The sequence below is a fragment of the Euprymna scolopes genome, chromosome 2 (genome assembly GCF_053919585.1).
Source record: "Euprymna scolopes isolate OS-2025 chromosome 2, ASM5391958v1, whole genome shotgun sequence".
Taxonomy (NCBI): Eukaryota; Metazoa; Mollusca; class Cephalopoda; order Sepiida; family Sepiolidae; genus Euprymna; species Euprymna scolopes.
Window position 1 is genome coordinate 36601742 of NC_136483.1, and position 16601 is coordinate 36618342.

The following is a 16601-nucleotide window of genomic DNA, read 5'->3' on the forward strand; positions in this document are numbered from 1 at the left end:
TGTTTTAAAAGGCGACTTAAAAGTACAATCTAGCAGTAAAGGGTTAAATGATGGCTTTGTTGCTATTGTAAAAAATGCCTACAAATGATCATTTATTTTTTTATTTTAGATTTTTGGTTTTAAAACGATTACTATTTCATTGAATTTTATTTAAAATAAAACATTTTATTTATTCATTCATTTTTAAAGCATATCTTCTTTTAATGTTTTGGAATGTGTGATAATTTTTCTATAAATTCAGTTTAAGTAAGAAATAAGTCAGATAAAAAGAAAACAAACAAAAAAAAAAAACAGGAATATATCTGGATATAATTTTAGCAGAATTAATAAAAATACAGACACCAAAAAATAATTGAAACAAATGAATTACACTGAACAAAAGCTATGAATAGAAGATTATTTGAGGAAGGGATGAGGCCTGGAAAAAGAAAAAAAAATGGAAATACTTATCTGTCTTACATTGGTGTTTAGTGAATTTGTGTCCTGAGTAAAGTTTGAGCAGAAAAACTTTGAGCGTTTTGTGGAGAGCAGTTCGACTGCCGACGAATGTCTGCGGTTACCATTTGTCTCATTAAAATTCATAATAACAAATTTGGGTGTATCCAGTCTTTTGGAGAAGCTTTTCCAAAGACTGGATAGTTGATAGACGATTTTATCAGGTTTTCTTTTTATAATTAAATAATCATGGCCAAGCTAGGTTAAGACAAAGAGACATGAAGCAATTGGAATACAAACTTCAGTTTTCAGGCAAGGCTTTTTTTTTTTTTTAATTTTACATTTTCGGTTGTTTTAAAACGATTATAATTTCACTGATTTTATGTAAAATAAAATTATGACTTGGAGTCAACCTTTTTATTTATTTGTTCATTTTTTTAAAACTTATCTTCTTTATATTTTTGGGAAGTGTGATACTTAAACTGAACTCATAGAAAAATTTAGAAATAAGTCAGTTATGAACAAAAACATTTTTATATATTGATTATTATTATTACATATCAATAACATCAAAAATCAACTTCTCAAAATCAGAACAGAACTGAATCAAGACAGCAGATCTTGCATAAAGGGTTCAATATCGTTTCAGGTAGAGCTTTATAACAATAATAAATAATTAACTGTTAAGACCAGCCTTTTTAATTATGTATTATTGTTTATATATATATATATATATATATATATATATATATATATATATATATAACGGAATACCACTTCTTCAATTAATTAATCGCTTAATTTATTAATTATTTGATTTTTCTTTTCTTTTATTCTACTGAAAAAAAAAATTAATATATATTCCCAAATTCATGCCAATCAGTGATGCATTTTTTACTAATGTTTAATCCTCTGATAAAAAAGTATCTTTGAAAATCCATGGGTTAAGGATTTTTCTTTATTATAATTTCTTGTTTTAATTTTTTGATGGATTAATAAATATTGGAATTCATTCAATTTTTATTTTCACCATAAATTCTTCTTGTTTATATGTATATGCATATATACATATATAATTCTATGTGTGTATAAAATGAATCGACTCTAGTACACATAAAATACAGTAAGCCACAAGCAATTTTGAAAAAGAAATGTTAACAAAATACTAAGGCAATATCTAAGTCTATAAAGTAAAAGTATGCAGACAATAAATACAGGTACAGAATAGGTAAGCACAACAAATTTCGTAACATTATTCTACTGTTTAGTATTAATAACACTTAATGTAAAAGTTAGCGGGGAGGAAAGCACTATGTCGAATACAACGCAACAATAACAATCGGAAAACAACTACGGAGACACTGGAAGCAAAGATTTGTTTTTCCGCTGCAAACCTGGGAACATTATTCCACCGATTCTTATCGCGGGCATTTTTCTCCGTCATTCTTGACAAGTCCTTGCCCTCAGTTTTCCCCTCCAATGTCGTTTGACATTTTCCACATAAAATTTACCAAACATCTTCCAGCATGAAAAATGCCGCATTAATCCGACTAAGATTAAGACAATCCGCTGGCCAGAAAAAAAAAAGAAAAAGAAGAAGAAAAAAAAAAGTTGATATAAGGCTATGAAGCCGGATTGCGGATAATCCTTCGGATGAGTAACGTGTTGAAACAGCTTATCAGTTTATTTGTTAGTTGACGCGTGGATAATTCTGGCAGAAAATAGCCGAATAGAAAGTGTTGTTATTAATATAGGAAAGTTCCGGGGGTCGAATTAAATAGCTGGTTACAAATCAAGCAGTGGTTAAAGAATTGCAGGATATAATAAACAGGATGCAGATAAGAAAGCTTTGTGGGGAAGCGTGAAACGTAAAAAATGTGTTTTACTTTAGATAAGTGAATACATTTTGTATAAGGAAGTAGTGTTTCTCCGTAGAAAGTTTTTGGATATCCAGTCAAATTACTTTTTTTTCTTTTTTTTTTTTTTTTGCGTTTAGTTTAAATCAAGCAATTTAAACCCAAAACGATACATTCGGCTTACAGTAGTGAGGATGAGTGTTTTCTTTCAGGTAAAAAAGTAATATTCTTATTTTATATAAAATACTTTTGGTGATAGGTAAGATTCGTAATTTACATATACTTCTTTTTTTTTTTTTCAGCTTCATCAATGTGCAACAGAGGAGGAGGATACCGAAAGTAACTCAACTGAATCCGAAACTGCAGTAATCTGCTAATATAAGGAGAGAGGAAGGCGAGATAGTGAGAGGGGGAAATGAAGGTGATGTAATTTTTGAGCCAGTTTTCCTTCTTTTCTTCAAAGGAGAGAGCCTGATGCTGCTGCGGCGGCGGCGGTGGTGGGCGTCGGTGGCGTCGTTGTTGGTCGGTAGGAAAGATAAAATATCATGGTCAATTACTGAATTATTTATTCGGTGTAAGTAGATTGGTAGCCAATTCTGTTAAGATGACAGCCACACAAAAGTGAATCCGGTGGTCGAGGTCTGCTTCTAGGTTGGATGCAATCAATAGCTACACCCTAACTGGACTAAGCAACAAATGAAATAGGTTTCACACACACACACACAGTCACACACATATATATATAATCTGAATGCAGATGGTGCAGAGATAGCAGTGCAAGAACAAAAACACACATACACATCGCTATGCATATGCATGTACATGTATAGATATGTTTATAGATAGATACGTGTATCTGTGTATGCATATATATATATATATATATATATATATATATATATATAAGTATGTAATACATGCGGCTGGGGACCGCTTGTGAATTTCATAGTCCCATGGAACTTCCCCCTTTGGAGGAAACCGGTTAAACCAGCATAGGGTAGTGCCATTTCCAACAAATAAGTGTGTGTGTGTGTATATATATATATATATATATATGAGAGAGAGAGAGAGAGAGAGAGAGAGAGAGAGAGAGAGATGTATTTATAAATAAGTATATAAAATTTTATGTATAGATTTTCAGTATTTACTTCAACGGTACTAGATATGTGAATAGAGTTAGATAGTAAGTTATGACAATATATACATCAATTAAGCTACACACACACACACACACACACACGAGACAGAGAGTGAATTTGGCAAATCTCCACTGTGAGAGAGGGATGGCCAGCATAATTTCGTTGCAATGTGAATATAGGTGTGCAATGCGTGTGTGCAGTGGCAGTGCCGACGTTGGCATGGACGTGAAAATCGAGAAAGATACAATTGTTTGCTCGCAATTGTTAGTGAAACTAGTTTCTTTTTCTTTTCTATTCATTTTAGCGCAGTAAAAAAAAAAAAAAAAAAAAAAAAAAATTTAAAAAATGCAAAAGTTTCTTTCAACAAAACAGAAGCAAAGATAACTCATATTTCAACAAAACAGAAGCAAAGATAACTCATATTTACAAAATAAATAAACAGACAATAATTTTCCTACAAATAAAACTTGTTTTAAAAGATATTTATTTTTTAAAGATAGCATTTATTTTTCGTTTATTTTTAGATCTTATTTCGACTCATCAAAAAAAAAAACAAAAAAAAAAAACAAAGAAAAATGTATTAAAAAAATTGTTTGTATTTTTTAAATTTTTTAAAACTATTTTTCACTTGGGAGTACTATTTGGATTGTGTAACATGGCATTTGGAGGGAGTTGAGTAGCAAAATGTCCGTTTACATTACATTTAAACTTCTGCGTGTTAGTATAGTCACGGAAGCAGGAAACAGAGGGGGAATTTCCAAATCTAGCAGTTCGATCGAAGAAACTTTCCGGTATCTAGGGACCTTGGCAGTGAGAGTATGCGATTTTGCTGCTTGTCAGGTTGATCAGTCGAGGGGGCATGTTCATCCGAGAATATTTATCGTGTAATTATATGTATGTTTAATACCTTCCCCCTTTCCAAAGGTTGCGTTTTATTTCCAGGAAGGAGTTTCATTATCGTCTTTAGAATCCGATAATTTAGACTTTTTAGCTTTTAACTAAACAAAGCAGATTGCCACTAAGGCAGAAGGGGCTACTATGAATTGCAGATCAGATTCATAGGAATATTCTAAATGAAGAGTTGTGCAGCAGCAGCGAGATGTTTATTTGCATTACATTTACATTTCTGTAGATCGATACAGCCAACGGAGCAGGGAAGGAATTCCAAAGGATAGCAGTTTTAAGGAAAGCCGTTATTAGAATAGAAACCTCTATTATTGTTATCATCATTATTATTGTTGTTATCATCATCATTATCGTTGTTGTTGTTATTATTATCATTGTTATCATCATCATTATTAATCAACAAAAACATTTTTGGATTATTAACGATTAAGCAACATGTTTATATATATATATATATATATATATATATATATATATATATATATATATATATATATATATATATATATTGTTTTTAAAATATAATTATCCACTGACACATGGTTTGTCGTCTACGACTCATCAGAGTGGCTGAATCTAGCAAGATTCGAAATCGGTACCTCATGGTAAGAAGCTTGAACTCTTACCACTGGGCCACCTCGCACAACTGTTTGGATTTGTCGCGATTTACGTAGATATTATTTTATTTGTTTTTATTTTTGCGATACGTTTCAGCTACTCTGATGAGTCGTAGACGACGAAACACGTGTCAGTGGATAATTATATTTTAAAAACAATATATATGCCGTTCCCCATTTGGGGGTACCAAATTGGTGAAAGGGAAAATTATTCCCAACTCGCATTTAGATAAAAATGCCCTTCCGTATAAATAATTGAATTCATTCAAAACGTATCGCAAAAACAAAAACAATAATATATATACATATATATAAATTACTTGTTCAGTTTTTAGCAGGAGAACGGAGTTCAGTTTTCTACATAAGTTTACCGTAAAATTACTCCTTTGTTTACAAATAAATTTTGAACAGGAGGATCATTTTGCATTGAACTTACATAACTGAACACTCCTCTAAAAATTGAACTGGTAAGTTCTCATAATTTTATTTTCATAATCTAAGAATTCAGTACTTAATTGATATCATTATTAAACAAAACCGAATGACAGTACAATAAAAAAATTACGCTAAAACCAGGCTTAAACTCAAACAAAACCAACCTGCCTTCTCCCTTGAGGCTTGCATTTACGAACATCCGTGGGCTTAGAACTAATTTAAATGATATTGAAGCATTTCTCCTAACAAACACCCCGGATATCTTAGCACTAAGTGAGACTAACCTACACTCCTCCACCCCTCTAACTACTTTAACATGCCTGGATATGTCCCACTCTGCCATAAGGACTCTGACAGACATATGCACAGGCTTGGAGTCTATATTCAAAACGCCCTCCCCCTTGACTAGAGAAACTAACGATCAAGCCTTTATGTGCTTTAGACTTAACATGCAACATAACATTAGCTACTTTTATTTTCTCTACCGCTCTCCCTCGACCCAGGACTGTATCCTAATAAACAAAGTCTCTGACAGCATAGATACAGTACTTTCCCTCGACACTAGCGCACAAGTGCATGTATTTGGTGACTTTAATGTCCACTACAGCAACCGCCTTGGATTTTCTACTCACACAGACGCAGCTGTTTTCATAACACATAACTTCTGTATATCTCATTCCCTATCACAGATGGTTACATTTCCAACCCGTTTCCCAGACCAGAAAGAACAATACACATCATTTCTAGATCTGTTTCTGACCACAGTTCCTGATGACTGTGTAACTAATGTCCACAGCCCACTTGGGAACGCTGATCATGCAGCGGTAATGGTTGAAATAGCCCTAAACTTTAGAGCCAAACCCGAAGAGCCACTGCTCAAAACAACGAGATATTATAAAAAGGCTGACTGGGAAGGCATCGGGGATCTCATCACGGACGCCCCATGGCAAAATATCTTTTCACTTCCTGCTGAACATTGTGCAAATGAGGCCACTGAATGGTTCAAAACGGCAATTGAAGCACATGTTCCCACGCGGAAATTTTATAGCAAGCCCCACTCTCCCCAATGGTTTACTTCTATTTGTGCAGCTGCAATAGCGCATAGGCAGCATGCGTACTGCAAATTTAACCAACATAAGTCCAGTTCAAAGCCAGAAGTAACTGTAAAAAAGAAATAGTGACAGCTAAGAGAGAATTTACTGAAACCACCAAAAAATGCGTCGAAGCACAGAAATTAGGAAACCGCGACTTCTGGAAAATCTACAACAGTGTAGTAAATAATGGGCAATCAACAATTCCCCCGCTATCCAACAATCATGAGGTTGTTGGCTCTTGCCAGTCGGTTTGCCTCCAACTCCACACTGGCCCCTGCCAACCACCCCCTCCCTGACTTTTCTTTGTAGACAGACGCCACACTAGACGATCTGAAAATCACCCCTTCTCAGGTGCATGCTATTATAAAAAATCTTGACACTGCAAAAGCATGTGGACCTGATCTCATCCCAGCTGTGCTATTATAAAAGTGCTCCGCAGAAGTAGCTCCAATTCTCTCCAAACTTTACAACAAATGCCTTAATGAATCTTGCTTTCCGGGCTGTTGGAAAACTGTTTCTGTAGTACCAGTTTTCAAGAATTCTGGCGAAAGAACTGACCCAGTAAATTATCACCCCCATTAGCCTCCTCCAAATTTTCACCAAAATATTTGAGACCATAATTAATCAAGCTCTAGTCCATCACCTTACATATGCTAAACTTCTGACTGACCAACAATATGGATTTAGGCAAGCCCATTCCACAGCAGACATCCTAACTGTAATCTCAGAATGTATATACCATTCACTGGACAAAGCAGGGGAGGGTAGAACGGTAGCTCTAGATATATCTAAGGCTTTTGACAGGGTATGGCATGAAGGTCTTCTCAGGAAAATCAGATCATACGGTATCACTGGAAGAATACTTAACATAATTAAATCCTTCTTAGATAAGATTGTTGTCCTCGACGGTCGTACATCTAAACGATATGATATAAATGTGGGAGTGCCTCAGGGGTCTATCCTTGGACCGCTGTTATTCCTAATATTCATAAATGACCTCCCTGACAAAATTGCCTGTGAGATGGTATATATGCTGATGACACCACGTTCTGTAACAGACATAACAAGAAAACAAATGAACACATATCTAAGGAAATGGCAGAAACACTAGAGGATGAACTCCAATCTGTAGTGGAATGGGGACATAAATGGATGGTCACATTCAATGCTGCCAAGACTAAACTCGTTTCCTTCAATAATTACAAGAAACCTTCTCTGCCACCAATAGCAATGGCCAAAGACTCTTTATCTGGAAGTACATCTTTTAAACACCTCAGCTTAACACTCACAGGAAACATGAGTTGGAACAATTACATTGAGAGTATTGCCAAGACCGCTGCGAAGAAGGTAGGTTCTCTCTACCATGCTAGAAAGGTACTAACGCCCGAAAGTATCCTATACCTCTATAAGGCCACCATTCGCCTATGTATCTGAGAAAATAGACCACATCCTGTCTGCACATCCCTCGGCTAACATCCACATCTGTGGTGACTTCAACGTCCATAACGTGGAATGGCTGACCCACTACAAATAAGACGGACGATGAGGAGAGGTTCTGTCATGATTTTGCCATTTTGACCTCACTCAGATTGTTCATGAACCCACATGTGTACCCGACATTACAGGTCCATATGCCTCCTAGACCTTTTTCTCTCAAATTCCCCTGAGCTATGTTCATGTTCAGTTCTTTCTCCTCTAGGATCCTCCGACCACTCCGTCATATCAGTTAAGATCAAAATGAAATGTAATAAGTCCCCAGACATACCCTTCCACCGTACTGTGTACCGATACTCCATGGTTGACTGGGATAGCTACCGTACATTTATATCTGATCTACCTCTGCATTCCATGTTTAAAAAGGATGTGTCCTCTATAGTATCAGACCTGTCCGAATGGTTAATTGTAGGCATAGACCGATTCATACCATCTAAAAAATTCCAATGATATAATTTTTTGTGGATCACTGTCCTATATATATATATATATATATATATATATATATATAATCCAGTAAAAACAGTTGCTAAAAGATTAAAATTGGAAAAAATTGAAATGTGGCAGGCATGAATTAATTTAAAATGCGCTTGTAAGCATGCACAAATATACATTTATGCGTTAATGTCGGCTAATTTTTAACTATTTTTTCCGTCTGGCAATAGCCCAAATGGTAATAAATAAGGCTAGAACGCTAAATGTTTTGGTTTCAATTCTAGCTGATGGCACCCAAGTCATTTTTTTTTAACTTTTGAAATCACTATTATATATTGGATACATTATAATAATCAGTAGAGAATTGTCTCTAATAATAAATACGAAATCTGCATAAAATATCACTAACATTAAAACGCTGATTAAATTCACGCTGGCTCTTCTCATATCGATATAATTTTATTTATACATGTTATTAGCTGTACGTATCAGACATTATTCAAGTAGATATTTACTTGCAATTTGCTTTGCTTTTATTTCCCCCAAATATTTTTGTTCCAATCAAAGGGAAATAAGTCTGTACGAACGAATACAGAGTTACATCAACTTTTAAGATGACAGCCATTTCAAAATAATTCTGTAAAACCATACTTAATAGACTTAGTTTAACAAAATCAGGCCATCACTTCGGTTGCAATGCTATTCTTTGTGTGTCAATAAGACACCAAACAGAAATCAAATTCCGAAAAAAAAAAAAAAAAAGTCTTTACAGTTTCCACACATTAAAACTTTACAGGTCGATAGAGAATTTAATTATATTTCATTTGCTATGAATTATTTGTTGTTTTTATTTTTTACTTAGGATTTCTTGACTGTTAATTATTGTGTATTTTTAGCAAGATAACATGTTACAAAGATTGAGGATAGTCAGTACAAAAGAAAAGAAAAGCAATTATTGATAAAAGAGAGAAATCGAAAGACATTGTAAATGAAAAGGCTTATGAAGCCATTCAAGGTAAGTAAGCATATATATATATATATATATATATATATATATATATATATATATATATATATGAGAGAGAGAGAGAGAGAGAGAGAGAGAGAGAGAGAGGGGGGGTGAATATTTAGCAGGGTGAGTCAGTACATTTAGAACAGTGTTTCTCAACTTGTTTTACTCCCAATTGTCATACCAACCTACGATGTTCGTTTTGGTATCATTCAAGCAGCCCAGGAGCTAACTTGAACCAGCAAATCCTTCTTTCTCTTCAACTCAGTAATAAGAGGTACATGTTTACACGTATTTGTAAGTGGAGTAAGGATTGTTTTATTGCCAATCGCCTAAAGCGGCTCTACTGGAGAATACTGACAGGCCCGTTCTTGGCTATTTTTATGTTCGATCTGAGTGCCCCTTCGGGGAGCTGGATTTTCCCATCTTTTGGTCTTGTACAACATCTTGCTGCAGGAGGCGACAAGTAAATATTAATGAGACTATGAATGTTTTAGATGAGGATTGATTTTGCACTATTTGGATTTTTCAGACGACTGTTTTCATAATGCATGTTACTTTCACAACGTTTTGATCGATGTAACCTCCGATCTTCTTCAAGTGTCTCTTGTTGAATTCTGAAATCTCTCTGTTTAACTTGGGGATATGCACGGAATTTACAGCTGGGACACTTTATTTAATCCGCGGGAGTAACATGATCGTGGGTACAATTGAAAATTACTTAGGACTTCTACCCCGTCATGGATGATGGAACAAGAGTATGCTACCTCCGTGGATTAAATAAAGGATCCCATTAGAAATTCCGTGCAGATTCTCAAGTTTGACAGAAAGATTCTCTGAGTCCGACAAGATACACCTGCAGAAAGTTGGAGGTTACATCAACCGAAACGTTGTGAAAATATTATTGAAGATAGGAGCAGTAATCTGAAGAATCCAAATAATACGAATCAATAGGACTAAATTAAATGCACACACACACACGCGCGCGCATCAATAAAATTACAAGATAAGTTTTAAGTTTTTGTATGCGTATGGATTTAGGTCAGACGGTATCAAATATGGCTAGAGAGCTACATGTTTTGGTTTTGATTCTAGCGGATGGCGCCAAAGTCATTTTCTTCTATTATTTTTAAAATCATTACTGTATATTAGGTACAAGATTATTGGCTCTATCATAATAATAAATACGCAATCTGCAAACATTAAAAATACCATATTTAGGCATATTTTAAAGCCAGGCGACCTGTTAATATATTTTTAAAGACAGTTAAACGAATTTAGATATCTACAGTGAAGTATTTTCCTAAATGCTAGAGGGATTTATTTCCTTTTACACTTTGTGTCGATCCCTATATGGAGAGCATTACTTATTGATAGACATCCCAAAACGATAACAAACAAAAACGTGTGTGTTTGTGTGTGTATATATATATATATATATATATATATATATATATATTAGTAAAAATACCCATTGTCGACTGGGTTCAAAAACAGCCTACAGAAAATGGACTCTGATTTATGAAAGTATGATAGGTTATGAAAAGGAAGGGTTGTAAAGAGATAGCTTCGAATTTGGGGGTATCAAAACCAAAGCAAAATATGATAAAAGTAAAAATAAAATAGATAAACCCCATAATTTATTATCCCATACCTGTTCACACTAAAACACTTATCACAATATTCTGTGGATCTATATTAAAAAACCTTGTTAAACTTTGTGACATATTTCTATTCTATGGAGGTCAGGCATGAACGAACACCCCATAATTTTATTATACCATATTTCTTCAAACTGAAACATAATTATCAAAAATACTTACGCAGATAGATATGAAAAGTCTTTATTAAAGTTTGTGCCTATTTCCATTCTATGGAGGCCAGGCGCGAACGCAGACCCCACAATTTTATTATACCATCCCTATTTAAGTTGAAACATACTTATCAAAGTATTCTTATGTACATCTATATCAAAAACACTTGTAAAGGATTTTTTTAATTTTTAAATTTTTTATTTCCATACTTTGTGGACCAGGCGCGAACGCAGACCCCACAATTTTAATGAACCACCGTTCTGCCAGATCAAACATACCCATTCCTGTGTCTCGATACATCTTCTATCATTATATGTAATCAGTTTCTTAAAATAGTCAACCATATAGGAGCCTGTTCGTGACCAGACACACACCACACACACACACACACACACACACACAGCCATTCAGCTTTATATATATATATATATATATATATATATATATGAGAGAGAGATAGAGAGAGATCGCTTTTAATGTACGTGTATATATAAAACTATATATATTTGTATTGGCTATGAAGATTGATATTTTACCAAGAGCTTTCCATAAATATTTGATTCATCATACATAAATAATAATTTGGCACAGATACACGGCACACTGGAAAAACACCTGGCTTTTCCACAAGAGATGATAGGACACATGGCGTGGAAAACTTTTTGTTAAAAGAAAATGTTCAGATCATTTTACTGATATTTATTTTGAAATAATCTCTTAAAATTTTTTTTTTTTTTTGCAACTTATAATTATTTCATTATCAATGAATCATTGAAATAATCTATGAAAAGTTAAAAAAGGTTTTGCTATTTCGATGTTCTATGAAAGAACATCGAAATAGCAAAACCTTTTTTAACTTTTCATAGAATTTTTTTTATGGAAATCGCTCCAGACAATGCAGGAAGTCAGTTGATCTAAGGAGCAAAAAAAAAAAATGAATAAATAAATACAAGATATTACTTCAAGGTCAAAAATTAGCTGATGATAAGTGTTAAATGAATAGATTCCAGCCCAGACAACAGCAATTCTTCTCCCTTTTTCAGAAACACTGCTTATGAAATGTGAGAACTAAAAGACAAAATAAGGGCAGCAAAAATTGCGAGGCTGTTGTAAGATCAAGTTTCTACTCCACTGAAACGACAAAACTTTAACTTTTCATAAATTATTTATTTAATGTTTTACATAAATTGCTCCAGACAAGACATTAAGCCATTTGATGAAAGCAACTGTAAAAATTAAAATAAAATAAAAATATTATTTCAAGGTCAGAAACAATCCAATAATAAATGTTAAAGGATAGATTACGACCCAGAAAACAGGAATTCTTTCCCCTTTATCAAAAACGTCGTTCATGGAATGTGCGGACTGAAGGATATTATAAAGGAAGCGAATGTAAACCCAATATCTATTTTCTACTGCATTAAAATGACAAAACCTTATTAACTTTTCATAAATTATTTACATACTGATCCGTTTTTACCACATATGCTCTACAACAACCAACCTGATCGGCTTTGTTGCTGTCAAGTGGGTGTATGCTTCTTTTCAATCCCAAGAGGTTGACCTTCCAGGCATTACCCTCTCTCTTTCATAAGTGGTGAGTTTATTCCTAATTGTTTATCAAGGAATGCTGATGGGGTTGTTCAGGCATTTTTTATAGGTCATTATACACTTCTAGTGCACTGGCTTTTTAAAATCTCACCTGATCTTGTGTCTAACTTCTGGAAATACATCAGATTTGATCTCTTGTGCCCATTTGCTAGTATTTTATTAAAGACCAGATTTTGGTAACATTTAGAAGCATATAATTCATATCATAAATGGCTGCGTTAGATAAATAAGACACAAGAGAATGCATACTTCTGCTTGACAATGTAAAGATGAGCAAAAATCTGATCCAGGCCTTATTTCTCGATTCAGTTACTTTTCGTCTACATCTATAATTCTTGAATGTACCTGATGTGGAGTTGCTTAAACAAAATTGTTTATTTGTATTTAGCAAAGGAAACATGTTCCAATAAAGCACAGAAGACTGTATGATGAAAACAAAAGAGGAATTAATTTAATTTTCTCTCAAATAACCATTATTCTCACAGAGACTCGATCTTAGTTTAGATATTGTAAGAATAAAGCTTTACAAGCATACTCAGACTTCCTTTATTCATTCATTCTACTTTTTTCATTTCAGTCAGAAATAATAAAAATAAATAAAAAAATAGTAGTAGTAGTAGTAGTAGTAGTAGTAGTAGTAGTAGTAGTAGCAGCAGTAGTAGTAGTAGTAGTAGTAGTCGATGCCGGCACTACACCAAATAGTTGAAGGGTCAAGGAAAGACCGAGGAGTAAAAGTATTTACCAGACCTCCACCGGATAGGTATGGAGGGGACTGGGAATTTAAGGAGGTTTATTGCTATCCATATTTTAGTGAAGACCAATAGTCATTGCCAGCAAGAAATCAATGGCAAATGACTGTTGTGATAACACAAATTCATTTTAAAAGGTTGTCGAAAGAGATGGAGAGTACTGGAAATCTGAGGAGAATTGTCACTCAGACTCCGAGGAACACCACTGGTTTTTACCAGTGAGTAATCTCTAAGGATGACCTGTGTGAGAACTTATAGTGAGTGAAATAATAATGATGTTAGGCGAACGACAATGATGAAAACAGAAATCTTAAGGAGAACCCTTGAATGTGAAAACCAACTCACATAGACTACAAACATTAATGAACCACATGAATGTTGCAACTTAAGTAAAACAAAAAATGGAAGAAAAAATAAACCAACGAAACTGAAACTACAAGAAATCTTAACAATTACGTCCTCCACACCTCAACAAAAAAGCCGTTGGCCCTTGCTGGTACCATACAAAATAGTCAAGAAGGGTCAAAGAGGATAGAAGAGTCGAGGAGAGAGAACAATACCCATACCTCCATTGGATGAGTACTTAGAATATTTGGACCTTGGGCAGGCTTATTGCTATCCAAATTCCAGTAAAGATTAATGATTGTTGCTAGTGAAAAATCAATGGTAAGCAGCTGTTGCAATAATGCAAAGTCATTTACAACGGTTACTGAAAGAGGTGGAAAGAACTGGAGAGACTTCTTGTCACCCAGGTTCCACGAAACACCACTGATTGCCATCAGTGAATAATCTTTGATGATTACCTGTGTAAGAACTAGTGAATAATAATAATAATAATAATTGAGATGCTTCCTTGTTTTTTTTTTTATAAGGTTTTATACTTTATTTTATAAACATGAAAAAAAAATTTATCATAAGAGCTAAGAGACACATTTTAAATTACAACAAAAGCAGACGCAGATTAATCATGTCATCATCTTAGATACATAAAGTAAAGTGAGATTTTTCCCCTATTACATTGATCGATATAGTTTCATAAAAAAAAGTTGCATGGAAAAAATACCCAAAATTGGTCACCCATCTGGTACTGACCAGATTCAACGTTGCTTAACTTTGGTGATCTTTCTTCTTTTTTTTTTCTAAGAGAATGCAATACCTGTTTCAGCCACAAAAACTTATTAATGAAAGTATGTACCGTTAAACACATTTACACACGCGTTAACCTGGGACTCACACATTGCAGACTCAGTCAACTCCTGTTTCAGGTTTTAAGAAAAGATCTTTATTTCTCATTCTCCCGCCACGTTTGACTTCTCATTACGGCTGTGACGTCACCCACGTCTCTAACATGATCGTCTTTAACATCCTCCCTCTCTTTTTATAGCCCTTTTCTTTTTCCTTACCATGCTATCATTATGCACATGGCTCGGTATTTGCATATAGCTGCCATATGCGCACCCCCCCACACACACATATATATATATACAGACACACACACACACAGGGTGACCCAAAAAACGGGCCCCAACTCTAATTAGGCCCTGTTTCTTAGTGTTTTGTTTGAATGAAATGAAACTTTGGTTATAACTAGTTTATTATATTCAAAACATCACATCAAAACACTAGGGTCTTTCGCCTTTTTTTCTCCGTACTACAGCATATGTTCTAGATGGCCTCCATTTAGCTCTGTGCATTTCTTGAGGCGCAGCACAAAGTTGTCCATGACGTTCTTACAGACCGAATTGGTCATGGCTCTCATCTCCTCCCTGATGGCTTCCTTGAGTTCCGTGATGGTTCTGAGTTTCCCTGTGTAGACCCTGTCCTTAAGATAGCCCCAAAGAAAAAAATCTGGGGGACTTAGGTCCGGGCTATGGGGTGCCCACTCAAAATCAGTCTTGAGATTGATCACTCGGCCTCTGAAGTTCTCTTTTAGCTAATCTCGGGACAGGTTTGAGAACTTGCTCCATCCTGCTGGAACCAAAACTAGCTCATGAGCGATGGGTAGATGGTCTAGAGCTCACTCTTGAAGGTTTTGAGGACCTCCACATGCCGCTCCTTGGTGGCTGTCACTGCTGCGCCAGATTCTTCGATGAAGATTGGTCCGATGATGCATCTGGCTGAGATTGCAGCCCACACCGTGCACTTAGGAGAGTGCAGGGGCTTGGTGGCTACTCCATTGGTTCTGGAGGACCCCCAGAAGACATTTGTTTTGGAGTTTGCTTTTCCATCAAGATGGAAGTGGGCTTCATCTGAGGTCCAAAGGAGTTTAAGGAAACTTGGTGTCTCCTCGATCTTCTCGAGCATCTTGACTGCCATAGCGCTCCTCTGCTTCTTGTCTGAGGCTGTAAGGGTCTGTAGCATCTGTATTCTGTATGAGTAAGCCCTGATATCGTTCACCAACACTCTCCTGCAAGTATCACAGGACATACTGAGGAACTGACTTCGCTTACGCACAGTGTTTCGGACTCTGTTGGAGAGACTCTCTCACTCTTTCGACCAGCTCGGCTGTTCACTTCTTGGGACGCCCCAAGTGGCTTGGATGGTTCTCTCTGGCAGCATTGAGGTTCTCCACGTTCCCATACTTCTCGAAGTGGTCCACCCAGTTCTGAATTCTGCTTTTGGATGGAGCCTTTTCAATTTCGAACTGACGCATGAAACTGTCCTGGGTTTTCTTAAACGAGCCTGTCTTGTAGTAAAATTTAACACAGTGTATTCTTTGTCCCAGCTACCACTGGGATCTTGGTGTACTCATGGTCGTTGATTCTGCCATGTCCTGTAAAATAAGAGCAATCGGTGAATAAATAATGGAGATATCACATAAAGTGTACACGGGGCCTGTTTTTTTGTGTCACCCTGTATCATTTTGTTCTAACTAGGAATAGGGCATCATATCAGATGCCAGACATTCACCCACTTAGACATTTCACCTGAGAGACCTTTTTCAGATTCTAACCATCCCTTTAAATGCAATTGTTTGGATCTGTCTTGCACTTGTTTCACCGGGTAT

General features: G+C 35.3%; 1 protein-coding gene and 1 long non-coding RNA gene across 7 annotated transcripts in view; one reads left to right on the forward strand and one right to left on the reverse strand.

Moving 5' to 3' along the window:
- LOC145291061 (colorectal mutant cancer protein-like) overlaps nt 1-16601 on the reverse strand; it is a 608255-nt gene that overhangs the window by 95596 nt on the left and 496058 nt on the right. The window contains exon 1 of one of the 6 annotated variants that reach the window (XM_080136588.1): nt 460-1141. The exons of the other annotated variants lie outside the window; for them this stretch is intronic. Within the exon in view, the coding sequence (XP_079992714.1) occupies nt 460-582 (123 nt within the window). The 5' untranslated portion in view covers nt 583-1141. Of the gene's footprint in view, nt 1-459; nt 1142-16601 lie in introns of those variants that run through there. 6 annotated transcript variants of the gene reach the window in all.
- LOC145291112 (uncharacterized) overlaps nt 1305-16601 on the forward strand; it is a 62242-nt gene continuing 46945 nt past the window's right edge. The window contains exon 1 of the long non-coding RNA XR_013869332.1: nt 1305-2712. This is a non-coding gene — a long non-coding RNA (uncharacterized LOC145291112). The remainder of the gene's footprint in view (nt 2713-16601) is intronic.